Source organism: Ornithorhynchus anatinus, chromosome 14, assembly GCF_004115215.2.
Source record: "Ornithorhynchus anatinus isolate Pmale09 chromosome 14, mOrnAna1.pri.v4, whole genome shotgun sequence".
NCBI classification, from domain to species: Eukaryota; Metazoa; Chordata; class Mammalia; order Monotremata; family Ornithorhynchidae; genus Ornithorhynchus; species Ornithorhynchus anatinus.
Genome location: NC_041741.1, coordinates 35,134,539 through 35,156,348, shown reverse-complemented (window position 1 = coordinate 35,156,348; position 21,810 = coordinate 35,134,539). Strand labels below are relative to the sequence as shown.

The window sequence follows — 21,810 nt, the reverse complement described above, 5'->3', positions numbered from 1 at the left end:
CTTCCCCTCCTGTCTGTTGTCTGGGCCTCCTTTTGTGGGGGAGAAATACATTTCCTCAACCACAGTCCCACACAGCAGTCTGGTGACTGACTGTAATCTTGGCTCAGGAGACCACAGAAGTGTTGAGGTCAGGTAGAGGAAAGGGAGAAGTCAGCAAGTGCAGTATCTCTGGAGCCCCAAGGGGAGAATTGATCTGAAGGGCTCCAACAGTGATGTTTCAAAGTTGGAACACAAGCTGCTCAAAAGGCAAGTGCTGAAGCACTGATGTCCCAAATTTATTGATGAGCCATTTCAAATTTTTCTGTATTTTTAGCCTAGATCCTTTTGCCTTTTTTTTTAAACTTCCTCAAGCAATTTTGTTTCCTTGGGCTCTGTATAGTTCTGTCTTTTTCCTTTCCCCTGGAGATATTTTAGAAGTGGCCTTTTCATCACTTTAGAACCATAAATATGCCTTGAGACGTGCAAAGAGGCTTTTGTGTACTTATAAACCGAGGTTATTATCGTCCAGGCAAGTTACTTGAGTGCACTGCATTCCTCGGCATTACTCCATTGAAAGCTATTAGGCTATATTGTCCTATCTGCAGAAGGACTAGTATAGTAGATAAGGTTCCTCCACTCCTTCAAAATGTGAAGTAATCTGATGAAACGGATTGGCTGACACTCTGAGGTGTGAGCAATAAGGCTACTGTGCTGCCCAAAACAGTGACATGCTGCTTCTGAACAAGTAGGTGCTTTTATTTAAAGTGGTAGAGTCAAGGACAGAGGTTCTAAAATTAAATCCTCCAGCTGTGTTTTGCTCTGCAGATTTCACCGCCCTCCTTTGCACAAGCTTTCTCTGTCCTTGGGAATAAGCAAAGCACTGGATCCTCACGTCATCCATTTCCAGTAACCTCTTCAAAAACAAAAATTTTCTTTCGCAACCCAGTGCCCTACCTATTTATGAAAATGGAGTAGGTAGGGCTCAAATGCAGACCAGACCAAGAGCATGGATGTGCATCTTTGATTCTGGTGGATCCTTGTTTTAACATGGTATTAGTTAAGTGTGGACTATATGCCAGGCCCTATACTAAGCACTGGGGTAAATATAAGTTAATCAGGTTGGACACAGTCAATGTCCCATGTGGGGTTCACAGTCTCAATCCTCATTTTACAGTTGAGGTAACTGAGGCACAGATAAGTTAAGTGATTTGCCCAAGGTCACACAGCAGATGTGTGAGATAGCTGGGATTAGAACCCAGGTCCTCTGACTCTCAGGCCCCTGCTCTTTCCACTAGGCCACGCTGGTTCCTTGCTCTTAGGTTAATTGTCATGTCTCTTCAGTTACTTCAACGAAAACCACAGCAGCCATTACTTTTTGTGCAAGGGATTATTCTTCTGAGAGGACAGTTAGAGGACAATTCTGCTTTGCATAAAGGCTGTTGCATTTTGGCCTTCCCTGGCCATTGTTATTTTAAATGTAAAAATAAAACCGTGGCACTTTTGGTTTAGAATTCTACAACTCCAATGTGGTGAACTTTCCTAGGAGCCTAGGAAGAAACAAGGGTTTAAATACTTTTTTTTGAGATTGCAAAGCATTTTGAGAGTAGGATATCCACAAACAGAAGCTCCTGTGTTTGGGATTTTGGATGTGCCTTCCACTACAACTCTAGGATTTTGGGTGTGCCTTCTACCACTACTGACTACTGCCTCAGCCCTCTTGTTAACTTCCCCGCCTCCTGTCTCTCCCCACTCCAGTCCTTATTTCACTCTGCTGCTACATCTCCCTATTCCTCAAGAACCTCCCTTGGTTGCCCATCCACTTACGCATCAAACAGAAACTCCTTGTCATTGACTTTAAAGCACTCGAGCAGCTCACCCCCTCCTATCTTACCTCACTGATTTCCTATTACGACCCAGCCTGCACGCTTCGCTCCTCCAATGACAAAGTTGATCTCATCTTTCTTGCCTCCAACTCCTTACCTACATCCTCCCTCTTGCTCCCTCTCTCAACTCCCTGAACTCTGAATTCCCTCTCTGTCCATGTTCGACAGACCACCACTCTCCCCACCTTCAAAGCCTTAGTAAAGTCACAAGCACAGGAGGCCTTCCCCAATGAAGCCATCTTTTCCTCTACTCCCTCTCCCTTCTGTGTTGCAAATGCACTTGGATCTGTGCACCTTTAGCAGTTGATATTCACCCCAACCTTAGCCCCACAGAAGTTATGTACGTATCTATAATTTATTTATTTATGTATTTATATTAACATCTGTCTCCTTCTCTACACTGTAAGGTCCTTTGGGGTAGGGAACTTGTCTACCAACTCTGTTGCATTATATTCTCCCAAAAGTTTAGAAGAACTCTCTGCACATGGTAAGCACTAAACAAAACCCCAGTTCATCGATTGATGTAGAATATTGGTGACAAAATAAATGTAATATTAGGATTCTATTAAGATTTAATGCATCACTGAATATATAGCTATTAAACTTATTTATAGCTTATGAAAATATTGAAAGTAAAAATTTCTAAATATCAAGACAAGTTTATTAACTATAGGTATTTGTATTAGGTAGTATTTCTTCCAGGATGGTTTTCTAAAGTCTGCTAATATGAATGACATCAAAAAAGAATTGAGGATATTTGAACTCCTATTTTTGTATTTCTAATCTAAATGCCTCTGTGGTGCTGGCATTTCTTCAAAATTTCCAACCTGTAATTTCTAACACCTCCACTAAGGGGAAAATGTGGTTTAGTGTTCCTAACAGTCTTATAATTTCCTTTTCATCTCTTATGGTGTTGTGTTAGAAAAGCCACTGAGAGGATTGTGGTTGGGATTGTTAAGCTTCCATTTTTGTTAAATCAGAAACCCTCAGGGTTCTGTTTGGGACCTGATGTTGAGATCTGTAGGGTTCCTGCTCATACCTGCCTATGTTTTTTTCTCTAGGAGTACAAACAACTGGAGAGGCGGGGAAAAAGCACAAAAACATTTTGAAATGTGTTACTAATCATATAGACTATCTTATATTCACATTCACCCACACCTAATCAAAAGTTCACAGTTTTCCCTTCGCCTTCCCATTATCTACCCAATTCTTGGTTTTCCCATTTTTCATGGTAAAACTTCAGAGTAAAATAAGTTGGGGAACAGTTAAAAAGAAACCTTTTTAAGGCATAATAAAGACTACCTGGAGTATGAGCCCATAAGCTTCCCCAGCACATACAGTGCCATGTTGTTTAGGGCACTATACTGCCGGGGCAAGATCTGAAAGTATGGGCTTCAATTTTTCAGTGCAACTCCTTGATTTTGATGCAGCTTAATTTTGGCACACTCAGGATGTCATTATTCTGTTACCATTAACTGTTGGCTCCTCCCCATGGCCCCAGCTCAAATTTTCAAGACAGGACAGAAAGATCTGGAAATGTAGAGTACAACAGTAATTCTCTCTCTCTCTCTCATTGGATTCCTGTTGTCCTGGAGGACATAGGGGAGATTGGTGTTTCTAAGTGGCCTGTCCAATTGAAGGCTGTCCCTTTTACAGCCCCTGGGTATTGCGATTGTGATGATGGTTTCTACTGGGAAATTGGAAGAGAGCCTGAGTGGAACCCAAGCGGCGGCTTGCCAGAAGTTCGGAGCATCTGGATTGGCGCGCTCTTTGTTTCCTGGCCTGGGGTAGTTCCATTTCCCAGGGTATCAGATAGAGGCGTCTCCTTTCCGGAGAAAAGATTTCAAGGTTTAAATTCCTCTTGGCTTTTGTGCCTGTAGAAGCTTGCTGTCTCCTTTCCAACACGCAACTTTCGGGGCCGTGATGTCCCATCCCTGCTGATATCAGCGCGCCGATCATGGTGTCATGCCCGTGGAACACAGTGCCACCATTCAGCTTTCACAATCTGGACTCCGGAAGGGAAAGAGCTCCTAAATTCCTTCTCGTTCTGTCCTGATCCCCCACCTCTGACCTCTGCAAACAGCGAGGCAGTTCTGGAAAAGGTCCAGGACTCAGTCAAAACAACAGTAGAACCAGAGAGCGGTGGCAACCAACATTCAGGAGACAAGAGGGTATGCAGGCCTGAGAATTCTGCCACAAGGACTACTTTCAGTAAGGATAGGATTCGACTGACCTTAGCTATTCTTCCCCCTGACCTACCATTATTGTGGTTGATAACATAGATCGGTGGCCATCTTATTCATTAATTAAGGAAAGGTTGTTTTGAAAATCCTTGTTCTCCAACATCTTAATGAGTTTGGCAATAGTTGTACCATAACTTTCAAACCCACATGGTTGCAAAAGAAATATGCAGGGCTGGGTTTTCCTTTGAAATCAGGGCTGTGCTGAATATTGTGCTTTGTTTCCAAATGGAAAATGAGAAAGGAAAACCAAAGGAGGCTGATAGCAAGATGGTGATAAAATCTAACTAGTAAATTCTAACCTTATCTCATTAGCAACTCTTCCATCTCCCACTCATTCCTTTTTCCTTTCTCCCTGTGGGGAACACCTTCACAATCAAGTCTGCCAAACCTTATCCCTCCCCAACTTGAAAGTCTTCCAGAAAAATTCACCTCTTCCAAGAGGCATTCCCTAACTTATCCCCACCTCCTTGGTCATGCCACCTCATCAGCCACCTTAGCACTTATGTGTATATGGTGGTTATTTAATTGCTTACTCCTGTGCTTTATCATTTGTATCTATGCTCCTTACTCTTTTACACGTTGTATATTGGGTGATTTATATCTGCTTCCTGCCTCCCCCATTAGATTAGAAGGTCTTCGGTTCAGGGGTTCTCACTCTTACTTCTCCCAAAGGTTCCCAAGTGCCTATGTCAGAGCTCTGCACCCAAGATGGTACTCAATAATGCCGTTAATGATGCTGACCCCTTGCTCTCCCAACTCCTTCATATCTGACAAACCACCCCTCTCCCTCCTTTCAAAGCCCTATTATAATCAAATCTCCAAGAGTGGCCAGGGGAAGCAGCATTGCATAGTGGTTAGAGCAAGGACCTGGGAGTCAGAAGGACTCTTGTCTGCTGTGTGACCTTGGACAAATCACTGAACTTCCTGTGTTTCATTTTCTTTATCTGTAAAATGGGGATTAAGATTGTGAGCCCCATTTGGGACATGCACTATGTCTAACCTGTTCAGCTTATATCTACCCTAGGACTTAGAACAGTGCCTGACACATAATAAGCACTTAACAAATATGATTTTTTTAAAAAGGGGTCCTTCCTTGACTAGGCTATCCCTTCTGCATCACAATATAATAATAATGATAATAATATTGGTACTTGTTAAGCACTTACTATGTGCCAATCACTGTTCTAGGCCCAGAGAAGTTAAGTGACTTGCCCAAGGTCACATAGCAGATATTTGATGGAGCCAGTATTAGAACCCAGGTCCTTCTGACTCCCAGGCCTGTGCTCTGTCCACTAATCCATGCTGTTTCTCTAGTATATTCACTTGGGTTTATACCCTTAAGCACTTTGATGTTCACCCCTCCCTAGGCTCACAGCATGTATGTGCATATCCACTTATAATATATTTTAATGTCTGTCTGCCCCTCTAACTTGTAAGCTCCTTGTGGGCAGGGAGACTGACTACCTACTCTTATTGTACTCCCCCAAGTGCTTAGTACAGGGCTGTGCACCCAGAAAACACTCAATAAATACCAATGATGGATTTATGATAAAAGTTCTAAGATTCTGTTATAACAATAAAACTCAACTTCTCATGCAGATTTCACCTCCCCAGACCTCTGCAAATGTATACTAGCAAAGCCTCAGAGACCTTTTAATTAGGAAGCTCATTGCATTGGAATGCCTCCCTAGTGAATAGGATGGCATATTTAAAATAAGTTCCATTTAAGGACTCTGATTTTTGTTGGAGGGAATAGCTGATGGTCATCTTAAATAATAAAATCATGCCTCACTTTTTGCTAATTTCATAATAATGTACTGTTTTTCTAAAGTGGATCCCTCAGCACTGTGGGTGACAAACTTTAACTAACTACGCATCCCCCGTGCTAGAGAATAAGGGGTATTGTTGTCCCCATTTCGCAGAATGGGATATTGAGTCAGGCAGGTGAAAAAAAAAAGGCTTTCCCAATTGGTAATGGATCACATGGAGAACAGGAAATATGGGCCACTCTCAATTATTCAATCAATTGATCAGTTGTGTTTATTGAGTCTTCCTCTTCTCTACATCCTCCATACTGCTTGCCCTTTGACCTTTTTGCACCTTATCAACCCTTCCACCAGAGAAAATCAGGAGAAGGGAGAGAAGGAACAATTCAAATGAGTCAATTTGGCTCCATATTAATCACCCTGCTAAAACGTCTGGTGGGAGGAGGTTGAAACTATTCATTAAAATAGGCACCCACAACCCCCTGTAGGCACGTTGGATGGGGGCATGCCAGCATCAGACGCATGTGCCAGGAGAAGGCCCTTCCCCAGAGACCTGGGTTTTTGCCATCGCCTTCACTTTCCTACTACCTTTCTGATTGTTAAAAATGTAGAGAGAACAGCATTAACTCACATGCTGAAAAGCAGAGCTTATCTAAAAATCAAAAAGATCTTGATCTTTCCGGTGTATAGCTTCAGATGATAGTGCAGAATAGAAGACCTCGTGTACTAGGTCTTGCCTAATGTGTGCATGACACTGAACAAGGCTTGAGAGTCTAATCCGAGAAAGAACACCTAAGATGCATCTGTTGGAAAGGACTCAAGCACAACAGACCAGCAGTATGGGATTGATCAGTGAAACAAGACATGATGACTCTGTCTACATGAGGCAAATCGAGTTGAAAAGGATGAAAAGAAACTGGCTGTTTCGTAGCAGTGCTAATGTTATCAACCTTGTTATCAAGGGAAACTTAAAGTGGGTTGGAAACTAAAGGTTTTTGTCCAGTTGGGGGTGGCTGGAAGGGACGAGGCTGCAGGTCCATGTCGGTGTATTTTTCACTGTCCCTCCCAAATAGCCTAGGAGTCCACAGGCATGCTTCCTGGGGGAGTCCTGAAGTCCCCACACTCGTCCCATCCTCCCAGTGGCAGCCCACCTGGCCTAGTAGTGATAATGGTAATTGTGATATTTGTTAAGCACTTACTATGTAACAGGCACTGTACTAAGCTCTAGGGGGGATACAAGCAAATCAGGTTGGACTCAGGCCCTGTCCCACATGGGACTGTAAAATGAGTAAAATGTAAAATGAGGATTATAAAGATGAGGTAACTGAGGTCCAGAGAAGTGACTGGCCCAAGGCCACAGAACAGACATATGGCAGAGCTGGGATTAGAACCCAGGTCCTTCTGACTCCCAGGTCGGTGCTCTGTCCACTAAGCCATGCTGTTTCTGCCCTGCATCCATTCCAGCAGCACTAGGATAGAAGGATCAGGAATCTAGGTGGAAAGGCCTGGAATGATCTCCGTCAAGCAGGTGGACATGATGTCCACACAGCTCACGGCAGGCTCAGAGACAAAATTAGCGGTATGTGACTCCGCCAATGTTTATTTTGTCTCCACAGCTCACACACAGCACATATTAATTGAGCTCAGTGAAGACTCAAGAGTAGAAACAACATTTGCTATTGAAACATTCTCTCCCAAATTGTTTTCTCCTAGTGTAAACACGTCCATGCAGTGTGGCATTTTTCATCCAGCACTCGCTATAGAATGCTTTTTAAGGTTTTCTTTATTTAAGACACTTGTGTTATTTCTGTGATCATTAATAATAAACGTTAATGGAACCACATCCTCTAGCCAAATTCTCCTTCTAGTTGGCTTACATCTAACAGATGTGACATAAGTGGGAGGAAAAATGGGAGTGTACTTAGGTAAGGAATTCAATGAGCTCTGCCCCTCCTATTTTACCTCGCTGATCTCTTACTACAGCCCAGCCCTTACACTCCACTCCTGTAACACCAATATGCTCTCTGTAACTTCATCTCCTCTATCTCACCGCTAATCCCTTCCCCATGTCTTCCCTCTGGCCTGGAACACCCATCCCCCTTATACCAGTCAGTCAATTGTATTTATTTAGAGCTTACTTTGTGAAGAACACTGCACTAAGCGCTTGGAAGAGTACATTATAACAATAAACAGACCCCCTGCCCACATTGAGTTAGAATCTAAAGTCACCACTCTCCCCACCTTTAAAGCCATCAGAAAAATCACTTCTCCTAAAGTTCTTTTCCGACTAAGTTCTCATTTGCCTACTAGCTCTCCTGCATTCATTCATTCAGTCATATTTATTGAGCGTTTACTGTGTGCAGAGCACTGTCCTAAGCACTTGGAAAGTACAATTTGGCAACAGATAGAGACAATCCCTATCCAACAACGGGCTCACAGTCTAGAAGGGGGAAACACACAACAAAATAAAACAAGTAGACAGGCATCAATAGCATCAAAATAGATAAATAGAATTGTAGATATATACATCATTAATAAAATAAATAGAATAATAAATGTGTACAAATATACACGAGTGCTAAGGGACAGGGAAGGGGGTAGAGCAGAGGGAGGGAGTGGGGGGGATGGGGAGGGAAGGAGGAGCAGAGGAAAAGGGGGGCTCAGTCTGGGAAGGCCTCCTGGAGGAGGTTGGCTCTCAGTAGGGCTTTGAACCGGGGAAGAGCTAGTTTGGCGGATGTGAGGAGAGGAGGGCACTCTAGACCAGAGGTAGGACGTGGGCCAGGGGTCGATGACGGGACAGGCGAGAACAAGACACAGTGAGGAGGTTAGCGGCAGAGGAGCGGAGTTTGCAGGCTGGGCTGTAGAAGGAGAAAAGGGAGGTGAGGTGGGAAGGGGCAAAGTGATTGATTGTGCCTAGCAACCCTATTGTATGTACTTTCCCAAGCGCTTAGTATGGTGCTCTACACACAGTAGCACTTAATAATTATCACTGATCAATTGATTGAAGTAGGTGACCACAGGGAGGTGAAAGTTTTTCCCCGATTGTTGCGGAGGACTTCTCAGAAGTAGAGCTAGAGAAAAATCGGGAGGAATAAAGAGACAATAAAGGCAGGTAGTGGGAAATAGTTTTATCTGCCTATTGAAGTTAAGGCTAAGTTTTATCAGGAATGCTGTTTTAAATTTAAACTTTACCCTCATTTTCAAGATTACTAGGACTGTAATACTCTTTTTAACTCCTAAGCATCAAGTGCCCAGTAAAAATTACTAATTACTTGGGTAATGACTTGGATAGGTAAGTGAAGAAGACTCAAGGATAACAATGATGGGAACCCATAAGCCAACACTGGATGAAATCGTTCCTCAGCCACAACACATCCTATTCTCTGCCTTGAAGAAATGAGAGTGTGTGCTTTCTTCATTATTTTTCTGAAACCATTGTAAAATTTGGCTACTCCTTGAAATAACAAAGGGCTGTCCTTTACTTCTCTGGGTCTCAGTTACCTCATCTGTAAAATGGGGATTCATTCATTAGTTCATATTTTTTGAGCGTTTACTGGGTGCACAGCACTGTACTATGCACTTGGAAAGTACAATATGGCAACAGAGACAATCCCTGCCCACAACGTGCTCACAGTCTAGAGGGATTAAGAGTGCGAGCCCCATGTGGGACAGGGACTGTGTCCAATCTGATTAACTTGTATCTGCCCTAGTGTTCAGAATGGTGCTCGGCACATAGTAAGTGTTTAACAACTGCCATAATTTTTATAATTCTGTTTTTTGTTCTTCACTCAGTTTTCCTGTCTCTGCTTTTTTTTTTTTTTTACAACAGGTTATATACAGGGCTTTGTCACCACCGTATTCCTCTGAAGATCCTTACAGCCCCAAAGCTCAGGAGCAGCTGAAGATCACCAACCTTCGGGTTCAGCTGCTGAAACGGCAACATTGCCCCTGCCAAGGCAACGACCTCAATGCAAAGCCTCAGCATTTCACACACTATGCCATCTATGACTTCATTGTCAAGGGCAGTTGCTTCTGCAATGGCCATGCAGATCACTGTGCACCTGTTGATGGCTTCAGACGGGTCAAAGCAGCAGGGGCCCTCCATATGGTATGTAAACCGGGGTTGCCTTCACTGGCAAAGACAAAAAGTGGTTGGTTCTCTAGCATTTCTGGCATTTGTATGAATTCCTCCCAAGCAGTCCCTGGTCACTAGCAACTTTTCCATATCCTCCCCCACCAAAAGCAGCATTGTATACCTTCTGCTAGCACATCTGACTTCAATTTGCTCTTTGCAATGGAGATCTAGATATTGGGGCCCTCAGATAAGATGATAGGAGGGGGTGACCAGCAGCAGCAGCAAGTGCAGGTCGTAGCATGAATTTAATGAGCCCTTTAGCAAGCCCACAGAAGCCAGCCCAGACAGAAAAAAGCAGGCCATTTTTGGGCAGAACTTCAAAGTCAATAATTGATCTTGAATTTTACTCCCAGTATAATGGGCTGCCAGTTCAGTCCAATGAAAAATGGCCTGAAGGAGAAAGAGTGAATAAACAGGAAAATGAGTATTCTGACTTGATAACATGTTTATGTGATGGATTGATTTTCTGAGTTGTAAATATATGGGTTTGAATATTTAAATAGTTTTCTCTTCTTTCACCATAATGTTCTATTTAAAGCAACAGCTCTTAATTTCATTTTTCTTGGGACCAAATGGCATTGAGCATCCCTAAAGAAGATTTTCCAAATCAAGGTTACATCTTCCACTGCACCCCAGAACACACTCTTGATACCTGGATACTCTTGATACTCTTGTGTCTTAATTCCAATCAACAACAAACAAATCCAGAGAGGAAGAATTGCTCTCTTGTGACCTAACTCTTTTGATGCTGTTAATGTACTTAGGGTATTGTAATGGAAAAGAATTTCTCCAAAGCCACTATCCTAGCACAGAGAAAGCTCTTGTCTCTTGCCTTAACAAGCCTGTAATTTGAGACAAAATGCAACCTCAGTCGTGGTTGTTCCCTTTGCCATGTTGAGATCTGGATTGACGATTAGTCTTATAAATAGTTGTAGGATACTGTCCTTAGGATTACTAATAACAATGATGGTGTTTGTTAAGTACTTACTATGTTCCAGGCACTGTACTAAGCACTGGGGTGGATAAAAGGTAATCAGGTTGGATATAGTCCCTGTTCCACATGGGGATTCACAGTCTCAATCCCCATTTTACAGATGAAGTAACTGAGGTACAGAAAAGTGCAGTGGCTTGTCCAAGGTCACACAACAGATAAGTGACGGAGCTGGGATTAGAACCCATGACCTTAGGGGCAAACCTTAGAGCTACCTATTCAGTTCCACAAGAAGACCAACCTTTTCTCCTGTTTCCTGCCCTCAATCCAGGTCAAGGTTTTGACACGCTCTTCATAATAATAATCATAATTATGGGTTTTGTTCAGTGCTTACTATGTGCCAGGAACTATATTAAGCACTGGGGGGAATACAAGCAATTCAGGTTGGACACAGTCCCTGTCCCACACTGGGCTCACAGTCTTAATCCCCATTTTACAGATGAGGTAACTGAGGCAAGAGAAGTGTAAGTGGTGGAGTCAGGGTTAGAACCCATGACCGCCTAACTCTGAGTCTGTGCTCTATGCAATAGGCCATGCTGCTTCTACCCTGGTGTATTATCACCCCAAATTTCAGGCCTTACCTTAGCCAGTGGAAATCATGCCCTGAGTGAATAGCGAATGATGCCAAATAAAGCATAAAAGATAGGTGATCAAACTGTCAGAGGGCCCATGATTCAGTTTTCTCCTCCTATATTGGCAAGAAGTTGTGGCCTGTTTTATTAGTGGAAGGTTTCAGAAAAACTGTTTCTTCAGCTACAGACATACTGATGAAATTCCAAACATTCAAAAAAAGATCATAATACTCTTTGCCTCATCATTCCTCCAGTTCTTTAACTCTACCCCCAAACCTCACAAGCTACCTGCTCCATCTCTTTTGTTACCTTCTCTGGCTTGGGTTAGGGAAGGGGGGATGGAGTCAATTTCAGAATCTGACTTTTCCATCCCTGCTCTAATGTCCCAGATACAACAGTAATAAATACTTTTAGAATTAGGAATTATAAATAGAAACAAGGAACTGTCTAGTGATAGGTTAACCACAAAATCAGCAATTGAGGCTCACTATTCAAGATTCTGATGACATCATGATGACATACTTCTACATTTAGTAGCCCCTGCCTCACCGGGTGTAGGCTGGAGAGAATATCAACACTAAGCCTTACTTTGAGCATGGTCAGAGTCCAATCTTGGACTAATCTCCCAAGAATTCTAGTTCAGTAAAGAAATCTGGGACATTTCCCGTATTCCAGAAAGGGCACCCAGAAATCGGAAAATTCTGGAACAGTCCCAAACTATTTTGGATCCAGGGTTGTTGATTCAGAAGAGATAGTCTTCAGTCAGGACCACACCTAAACCACAAATGGATATATCTACTTGTGAAGGTCTCCAGAAAAACGATTCCACAAAAAGTCCTCAGGAGCCCCTGGTCTCAGGTTGTTCCTCTTTCTACCTAATTCTACCTATTGCCTTAATTCGAGCCCTTCCTACCAATTTATTGTCAACACAGATGAAGAACAACCTCCATCTATTTCCATATAATCACTCCTGTTACTGAAAGCTGTGAATAACCAATCAGTATTTATTGATCACTTACTCTGTGCAGAGCATTGTTCCAAGCACTTAGGAGAGTACAGTAGAGTGAGTAAACTTGATTCCTGGCTCAAGGACTTTAAAATCTAGTGGGGGACATACACACTAAAATAAATTGCAGGTAGGGGAAGTAATAAAGTATAAAAATGCATGTATATAGGTGCTACAGGGAAGAGCTGGGATAGCTGAGTACCCAATTGTCTGGGTGCCGCACAAAGACTGAAGTAGCAGTAGGGAAGTAGGTTGTGGAGGTGAGAGATTTTTAAGGGAGGATCTTCTGAAGCAGGTGTGGTTTCAGAAGGGGCCTTGAAGATGGGGAGAGCAGTGGTCCTCTGGATGTGAAGGAGGAGGGAGTTCCAAGCAAAAGGGAGAGCGTGAGCAAGGGGTCAGCAGAGAGAGAGAGAGAAGAGAATGGGCCAGGGGTTGCATAACTAGCTAGCATGCCTTGCTGATTTAGGCTTTTTTAGATTCTGCAATTTAATTCTCAAATCCTTTAGTCTTTCATTATAAACGGCACTGGAAAGAAAACATTTTCTAATGATCATGCAAGCAGTAGTATTGGAGAATTAGGGCATTGTGCAGGGAGGTGAGGAAGAGGAGGAGGAGGCAACAGGGGGTCCATCCACCAACAGAAGAAGAGCCTCAGAGAAAGACACATGGGGCATCTTGAGGAAAACGTTGGGACACAGCACCCCACTGCTTCTCAGATGGCTCAGATTGGGCCAGGCTGGTTGTGGAAGAAGGGACCTGTGCTCTTGGCCTGGGAGCTGCCTAGAACTCTCTTTCCCTCCCTAAGGATTCTCCCAGGGCTCACTGCTTGGCACCTGCCCCAGAAGGCTGCCTCAGCCCGACCTGGACTACTTCTTCAGGGCAGGGATATGAATTGGGATAAAAATGGGGCCAGGAGAGGAGAGGTGGATGGGGGGGTGGGGGAAGTGTGTGTGTGTGTGTGTGTGTGTGTGTTTTAGTATGAAAAGGGCAATTTAGTATGAAAAGGGCACTAAGTAGATTAACTAGTCATAGTAGTTGTTGTTTAGTTTCAACATCATCAGTGCTATTAATTGAGCACTTACTTTGTGCAGATCCCTGTACTAAGCTCTTGGGAGAGTACAACAGACTTGGCGACGTTCCCTGCCCACAACGAGCTTACAGTTTAGAGGAGAAGACAGACATTACTATATATAAGTACCGTAAAGTTATGTACATAAGTGCTATGGGGTTGAGCGTGGGGCAGATATCAAATGCCCAAAGGTCACTGATCCAAGTGCATAGACAATGCAGAAGGAAGTTTGAAGATGAAGCCACGTCTATTCCTGTCTTGTCCAGCTCTGTGCCATTAGAATGAGCATTGCTCAGACATAGGCGGTCAAGAAGAGAAAGGTATGGACTACCACTGGCAGCAATCACCTACAGCACAACCGCCTTCAACCAGCTTGTCATTTTTTGCCAGGGTAGTGATGGTTTGTGCTGCGCTCTCCGTACTCTTAACCAACTGTACTGACTTTGATTAAAATGGGAAAAAATCATAAAAATGTGCCTAGGTATATGACAGCCTATTTCTTCTACTCTTTCGGTTAAAAAAAAAATCACTCTTTAAAGAAAATCATAGTCTTTGAGGCAAAAGGACTTCTTTTCTTCAAATGCTGTAGAGTCGTTTCCAACCCATGAAGACTCCATGGACACACCCTCTTCAGAATGTCCCATTTTCTCTCATAAAGTTGTTCTGGTAGGTGTATCCATAGAGTTTTCTTGGAAAATATATGGAAGTGGTTTACTATTGCCTTCTTCCCCACAGTAAAAACTTTAGTCTCTGCTGTTGTCTTTCTTCAGCGTTTTGATTTCTTTGTCTTTGACTCTTTCCCATGCCTCTGCTGCCCAGCATAGGTGAATAAACTTTGACACTTTGGCTTAGACCTTTCCATTATGGGTAGCCTCAGCTTCATCACCTTACGCAAACTCTTCTGCCATGATAAGGCATTGACTCATAGGAAAGAGAAAAAGTTTACTTTACAAGTCCACAAATCCTCCATGCTGCGGTCATTCGTTTGATAAAACAAAATGCCAATTGCTCTTTCCACTGTCATTTTGGGAAGCTCTCTAATTTCAGCCAGGAAGTTGAGGTTGTGATAACCCTGCATATGTGGTTTTGAAAACATTTTCCAATAACCTAACCTCTTAGCATTAGCATCTGAGGGCGGAACGTTCAGGCTTCCACCACAGTTTGGCGATTGATTTTGGACATTTCATCCCTTCCTTCCTGCTCCTGCTTCTCACCTCAAATGTCTTAGTAGTTGCAAGTCGACAAAATACACAACTACAGAAGTATCTTAATCCAGCTGGAACAGGGAAGCTTGGCTTGGCTAGAAACAATAGTAATAATAGTAGTGATAGTATTTATTAAATGTGAGCATAGTAAAAGGATATGAGGATAGTAAAAGGACATGGATTCTCTACACTTATTAAAGAGCTCAGTGGGTGCAGCGCTTGAATCTATGCCAGAATCCAGCAGTTCCATCCAATTATGTGTCTACAACAGGGGTTTGTAAAAATAAAAAGAATCTGAGCAGGTATCCCTCGTTGCTTAATAGCTATTGCAGTCCTGGCCTCATTTTCAGTGCAATGGAAGGTCATTGGTCACATCACTGTTAAAATCTCATAAATTTTCAGTTTAACGTTGAGAATGCTAGGTTGGGCTCATGGAGGCAAGGCCGAAGGTTTGGGGTGTAGCTGCCCTGGGCATGCTTCCTGATGGGTTTAGGTATCCATGCAAATTGACAGCTAATGCCACAGAGGCCTAATCATCTCCCACCTGAGCACTATCCTGCCTAGACTCTGCAAAAGCCACCCAGGATATCACTGGGATGGGGAGGTGAAACCCCTATAGATTGTAAGATCCTCTTAGGCTGGATCTACCAAATCTACTGTATTGTACTTTCCCAAGTGCTTAGTACAGCATTCTGTACGCAGTAAGTGCTCAGTAGATTTAATTGATCGATGTCCACCATTGTGGACTTTGGCTCAGCAGGGACATTCAACTTCCAGGGTGACAATATGACTAAAATGGAACTTTCTACTGAAAAATTAATTTCAGAAAAATATAATCATTTGATGCTGATCTGATGTAAGTGAAGAATCATCTTGGCAATTACCTAATGAGTTAGAGCTGCAGAGACATCCAAAATGGATACTTCTTTTTTTTTTTTAAAGAAGAAGGAGTTTGTCACACTAGGTGGTGAAATGTATATTTGAATTAAGACCCCAATTCCAAATGTCCAACAAGGGTAAAAAAAACCTCTCCTCATGCCTGAGGAAAGCAGAGCAGACTAGATGACTTCTTGAGAAAATTTTAATCAATCGCTGGTATTTACTGAGCATGTACTATCTCGAGAGCACTATTCTAAGTGGTTAGGTTAGTGCAATACAACAGAATTAGCAGACACATTCCCTTACCATAAACTTACAATCTAGAGGACTGTAATCTTATGTAATCTTAATCATATGATGTCCTGATTTTGCGTGTATCTGGCCCACATAAGTGGAGGCGGTTCCTTTCATTTCCTAGATTTTTATTTTTTGTCTAAATAACACTCATACTGAAAGCAAGTCAATATCGATATAGAAATGGCTGGAACCTTTAAGATAGCAAGTGTAGTTTCTCTTCTTTTTTTTTTTATCTTTTTTCTGCCTCTTCAGTTTCAGGTTTTGCCTGGCTCGTCACTACCACCCTTATGGCCACTGAGGGCCAAACCAAGACACATGCCTAATGCTGTTGTGACAATCTGGTGGGCAGCTGAAAAAGACAATGATGGTGATTAGTTTACCATCATTTGCAAGGGAACATGGGCCTGCTGTGTTTTTTTAAATAATAGTTGCCATATATCAAAATATAATAAATTTACTGATTATTTATGAGCAGTTATTGCATGCTGGGCACTTTAATGAGTGCTTGAGAGAGTATCATAGAGTTCATCATCATCAATGGTGAGGCTGTGGCAGTGAGGGAGCAGGCTTTTGGGGAAAGTAGGTGCTACCAAATGCTGAAGTAGACCTCTGGCCCACAGCCGTAGGCCTTCAGGGAAGAGTGAAGTGGGGGTGTGGGACTGTGGCAACCAGACACAGCTGACAGCAGGGGTGGGGCAGGGCAAAGGAACTCCACCTCAGCTCGGTCCCATATGGCGACCAGTCTCTCAGACCTCCTACCCCCTACTTCACCCCCAGACCCAACTTTCAGCCACTCCCACAGTCCCAGCCCAATCCGGAAGGTCCATTTAGGGACTGTTTTTCTACCCAAACTAAGTCAGGTTACTTCTGGTTTACTTCCAGCCCTGCAGGACAGATTAGAGAGTAAATAGGGAAGGCCTGCTGAAGGAGAGGTGATTTCAGAAAGGCTTTAGGAAAGGGGAGAGCTGTGGACTGTTGATTTTTAAGGGGGTGAGAGTTCTAGGCCACAGGAAGGGCGGGAGCAAGAGGTTAGCAACAGGAGAGGTGAGGATGAGGCACAGTAGGTTAAATTGAGAGGAACAAGGAGTTTGAGCTGAGGTGGAGTGGGAGAGTGAATAAGTTGGATGGAGAGAACTGATTGAGTGTCTTAATAGCCAATGGCCAAGAATTTCAGCTTGATTCAGAAAGCAGTCATTAACTTCTGAAAGGTTTGGAGGAGTGAAAAGATGTTTTAGGAAATGAATCCTCGTAGAAGAATGAAGTATGAACTGGAGAAGGGACTGAGTATTGACGCAGGGTGGAGGGTAAGAAGGGGGCATAATTTAGGGGAGATCAGCTAAATATTATTTATTCCCTAGATAGTTTTTGTTTACACTGTGGAACAAAGGGTGTTCCTGAAAAAGTGAGGAATGAGAAAAAGTGCTTAATGTGATCATTAGTGATTAGCTTATTGACTTTGCCATTGTTTTTTTTAAAGAAAAATACTTTCCAAATGCCCATGATATGAAGTTATCGGATTTTTTTAGAATGCTTCCATTGATTGGACTGACCATTTTGGGAGAGTGATAAGGAATGACTATTAGTGGGATGAATTTCTAAATATTGGCAGTTCTTTTAAATAATAGTCAGTTCTTAGTTTAAAGTCTTTTTCCAATGTTCTAAAAAAAATTCCACCATTCAGCATTAAATCAATTTCATGCCTAATTAAAGATGAAAAATGAACTTTACAATTTACATATTGCATTTTACAATAAGGTCACTGCTACAGACTGGAACCGTGACCATGCCAAGGGTCTGTGATTCAGTTCCACTGAACCTAATCCTATCAAGTTCTTTGCATTACAATGAGAGAGGATTAAAAGATTTCCCAGGAAATGAAACTGTTATCAATACAAACTTGACGTATTTGTGTGAGAAAGCAAAGTGACTGCAGTGCTTTTTAGTGCTAAATAATGGACATACATAGTAAAGTATACAATGTTGTAATTTTAGAATGAAATTCCGACAAAAACATGCCTACCTGCCATAATGACCATTCCCCAGATCTAAAGAACTGTGCACAACAATGATATCTGTGCAATAAAGAGATCATCATAGCAAAGTTGAGTATAATATAGCTCTTTCAGATGAAAGAGACTCTGGAAAAAGTGTGAATAACAAGAGCTAGGGAGCAGCCTTAAAGCTCTTTCTTGCTGCAGTATACTATTAGAAGTGTGATCCTGCTCCATATAGTTTAAGCAGTCCACAAGATCGTTTTACCAGACTATTCCCTTGCAACCATAACTACTGGAATGCTTTTTCCAAAAAGCTGCAAAGGAGTGCCAAGACTCTCACCCCCTGGATAAATCAGTAAATGCAGAGGGAGGAGGGGAATACACAATTCAGTTATATAAATTCTTGACTGCTAAATTTTCCTACAGTAAAACTAAATGACGAGGTGCTGTGAAACACAGCTATATCCAGACATTTTTGGACTCGTTGGCTGTCCTTGATTCTTTGGCCTTCTCCTTCACACATTTTTTTTCCCTCTTCCCTTCTCCTTCAAATATTTAGCTGGGAATGGGGGTTTTTAACATGAACGAACTCCTCCCCCTTCTTTCCCCTGTGTGTCCTTAAGTTCACATACACCCTGTCTCCTTGAAGCTTCTTCTATAGGGCCACCCCTTAATGTCCCCTCAGTGGGACAGCCAGATCCTGGGATGGTTGAGAGGGAAGAAAGACTTCTGGCAGCAGAGGGGTTGAGCAGGGTGGGGGGTGTCTTCACTCTCCCCCACCCCAGGAGGTATCGCTCTTTCCATTTCAGGTGGCTCCTTGGCAGAGAGGAAGAGGTACACATTCTTAAGGACACTTTTCTAATTGCAAAAGCCACAGTTCCAATAGGCTAAGTCTGGAGTTGGTGAAACCTACCCCAAAGCACCTTTCTTTCTTCCAAGCCACAGCTGGTCTTTTCCATCAACAGTCATCCTTCCTAGAAATAGATGAAAAAAACTCATTTGTGTATTTTTATTAGGGGCTGTGTCTGTATAGAAAGTGAATAGAGAGTTAATAGTAGCATTTATAGAATGTTTGCTGTTGGTGAACTATACTAAGTGCTTGGGGGGGTGTAAGAGGTGCAGACATGATCATCTATTACTCTTGTGGTAAGAGACTTCACACTGAAAAACAACATGGCCCAATGGAAAGAGCATGGACCTGAAAGTCAGAGGACCCGTTTTCTAATCCCAGTTCCTGCACCTGTCTGCTCTGTGACCTTAGGCAAGTCACTTAATTTTCCCATGCCTATTACCTCATCTGTAAAATGGGAATTAAGACTGTGAGTCCTATGTGGGATATGGACTCTTGATTATCTTGATTATCTTGTATCTACCCCAAAGCCTAGTACAGTGCCTGGCTCATAGTAAGCACTTAATAAATACCAATAAATAAATAAAGACATTTTTATCTGGCTTAGATTATTTAGATTCTTTAGTTTAACTTAAATTAATCACTTTCCTACATGGATGTGGGTTTATTGTCAAAGGTAAAGATAAATAGATATATATATAGGATATATATTTGCTATTGAATTTTTATGCTTATAATTTTTTAAAAAGCCAGAAGGAAGCAAGACATGGGTACATGGAAACCAAATCTGCAGAAAAATATGAATTTAAAATGTTTAAACTACTGTTAAGACTTAAGGAAATTTCAAGTGGGAATGACAGGACCCACAGAGACCACATTTTCAAAGTGGCATAAAGTGTTTTCCGAGTATTGTGACTTATATTCCAAAATTTGTTTTTTGTCAAGGGTGATTCATTTGTATTGCTTTTCTGATATTCTTAGCAATCGATCATGCCTGTTGTCTCATATTCCTTGGTGAGAAGAGAAGCTAAGTTGCTTTGTAAATAGCTATTTCCATGCTTCCTTATTAAGTGCACTCTATAGACATTTTAAAACAAGGAATCCCATTGTCCCTTTCTAGGGTTGTTAAAAAAAAGAAGTCACCCAGTTAATTACATAATAATATATCTGAAGAAAAGTAAGACATAAGAAAAATCACTTTTGACATTCATCAGGCAGAAATCATTTAAAAATATGAATACCCAGGAATTTCCTGGAAAGATAACATTTAGTTTCAGCACTTAATGATTTGAATTTATTGCATCAAAGACAATATTTTTTCAGTATCTAGAATGTGCTAATTGCTGTGTTCTCTAGCTATATGCAGATAATTTATACTCATTTGAAATTTCCTAAGGCTATGTTCTTGTCAAGAAATATCAGGTACCAAAAACACAGAGTTACTTTTTAATAAGCTGGTCTTTCTTTCTTGGTTTTTATTCCCTATGAATATACAAAATAATGAAGAAATGTGTTTTACAAGATTCACCGAGAAACAAGCAAATTCGCAATATGAAAAGAAGCATTTGAATGTATTAATTCAATTACAAAAGGCTATGGAAGAAAACATGTCCTAGCAACTGGCTTCTTGTATAGCAAATCAGTGGCTCATTTATCTTAAACAAGTCAACTTTTGTAAAACTACTTGAATACCGAGTGACAGTCTAACAGGCTGTCAAGAAAGAAAGAAAACAATGGTAAACGTGAACTAGATAGTAAAAAAAGAAATGTGAGAATACAAAATAGTCTGTAACAAGGACTTTTTCTCTTAGTCAACCCAAAGCTATGGAGGACATATTGAGCAGTGGACTTCAACAGAAAAATGTACTTAGAAATTTTCCACAAGAACAGTAATGGAAACCATATAACTCTCCCCTCTTTTCCCTCATCTTCCGCCCCATCTCTGCCTTTCCACTGAATAATTCTTTTTAAAACCCTTCTAATTGCTAAAGACACTGAAAATAAAAACAGGAAACACCCTGCCCCCCCCACCAACCATCCTGTCAGGTAATTTTTTTTTACAAAACACTAGATTTTTCTTAGCTTCTCTCCGTTTCCCAGATTGTGACATTAGTGGTTAAAGGACTGGGTACCAAAGTTAAAGATTGCTGGCTCCATTTTTCTGATTTCCCTAGAGTTTCTAAATATACAGAACATAGAAACAGAAACTTTTCACGGGCCCTGCTTTTCTGAAGATTTACACCCTAAAAGGCTCTCAAGATGCCTGATCCCCACAGAAGGTAGCAAGGGGTGAGGAGGAGGAGACCAAAATCCTCCTGGTGACATCACTACTCAGGGATGGAAGCCTCTGGTATTTTGGGACTCTCCTGGGGTTTCTATTCCTAGCTCTGCCTCTTGTTTGTTCTGTGACCTTGGAAAAGTCACAAAAGTGAGAAGAGGAAAAAGTTAGAGTGTACTGAGTGCAGGAAGTAGACCGTGGAAAAGAGTTGGTGTAATGTCACCCACTGAAAAGGAGAGAAATGAAATACCCACCATGGTAAATGACAACACATCATCACTGACCTTGACAGTGCTGAACTTGAAAAAAATTTCAATCTCAGCTCTTTATCTGTTGTGGTCACAGATCTTATGTACAAATCTTTTATTTTTATTTATTTGTATTGATGTCTGTCTCCCCCTCTCTAGACTGTAAACTCATTGTGGGCAGGGAATGTGTCTGTTTATGGTTATATTGTACTCTCCCAACTGCTTAGTAAGCGCTCAATAAATATGATAGAATGAATGAATGAGTTTGTGGGAGGTGAGAGCCCTGAAATATCTGTGGAGGAGAAAAAGTCTTTGAGGCAAGTTCCAGCCACTGTACTTCCCCTATCATTTCCTTGCAGTTGAAGCCCTGATGTTGAGGAAGGGCAGTGGTCACAATAATAATAATAATAACTAA

The 21,810-nt window shown here is 41.9% G+C and overlaps 1 protein-coding gene across 1 annotated transcript in view; it reads left to right on the top strand.

The window, feature by feature from the left end:
- Window positions 1-21,810, top strand: part of NTN4 (netrin 4) — a 101,305-nt gene that overhangs the window by 26,543 nt on the left and 52,952 nt on the right. Inside the window, 1 exon segment of the mRNA XM_039914082.1 lies at window positions 9,701-9,979. Coding sequence (XP_039770016.1) covers window positions 9,701-9,979 — 279 coding nt within the window.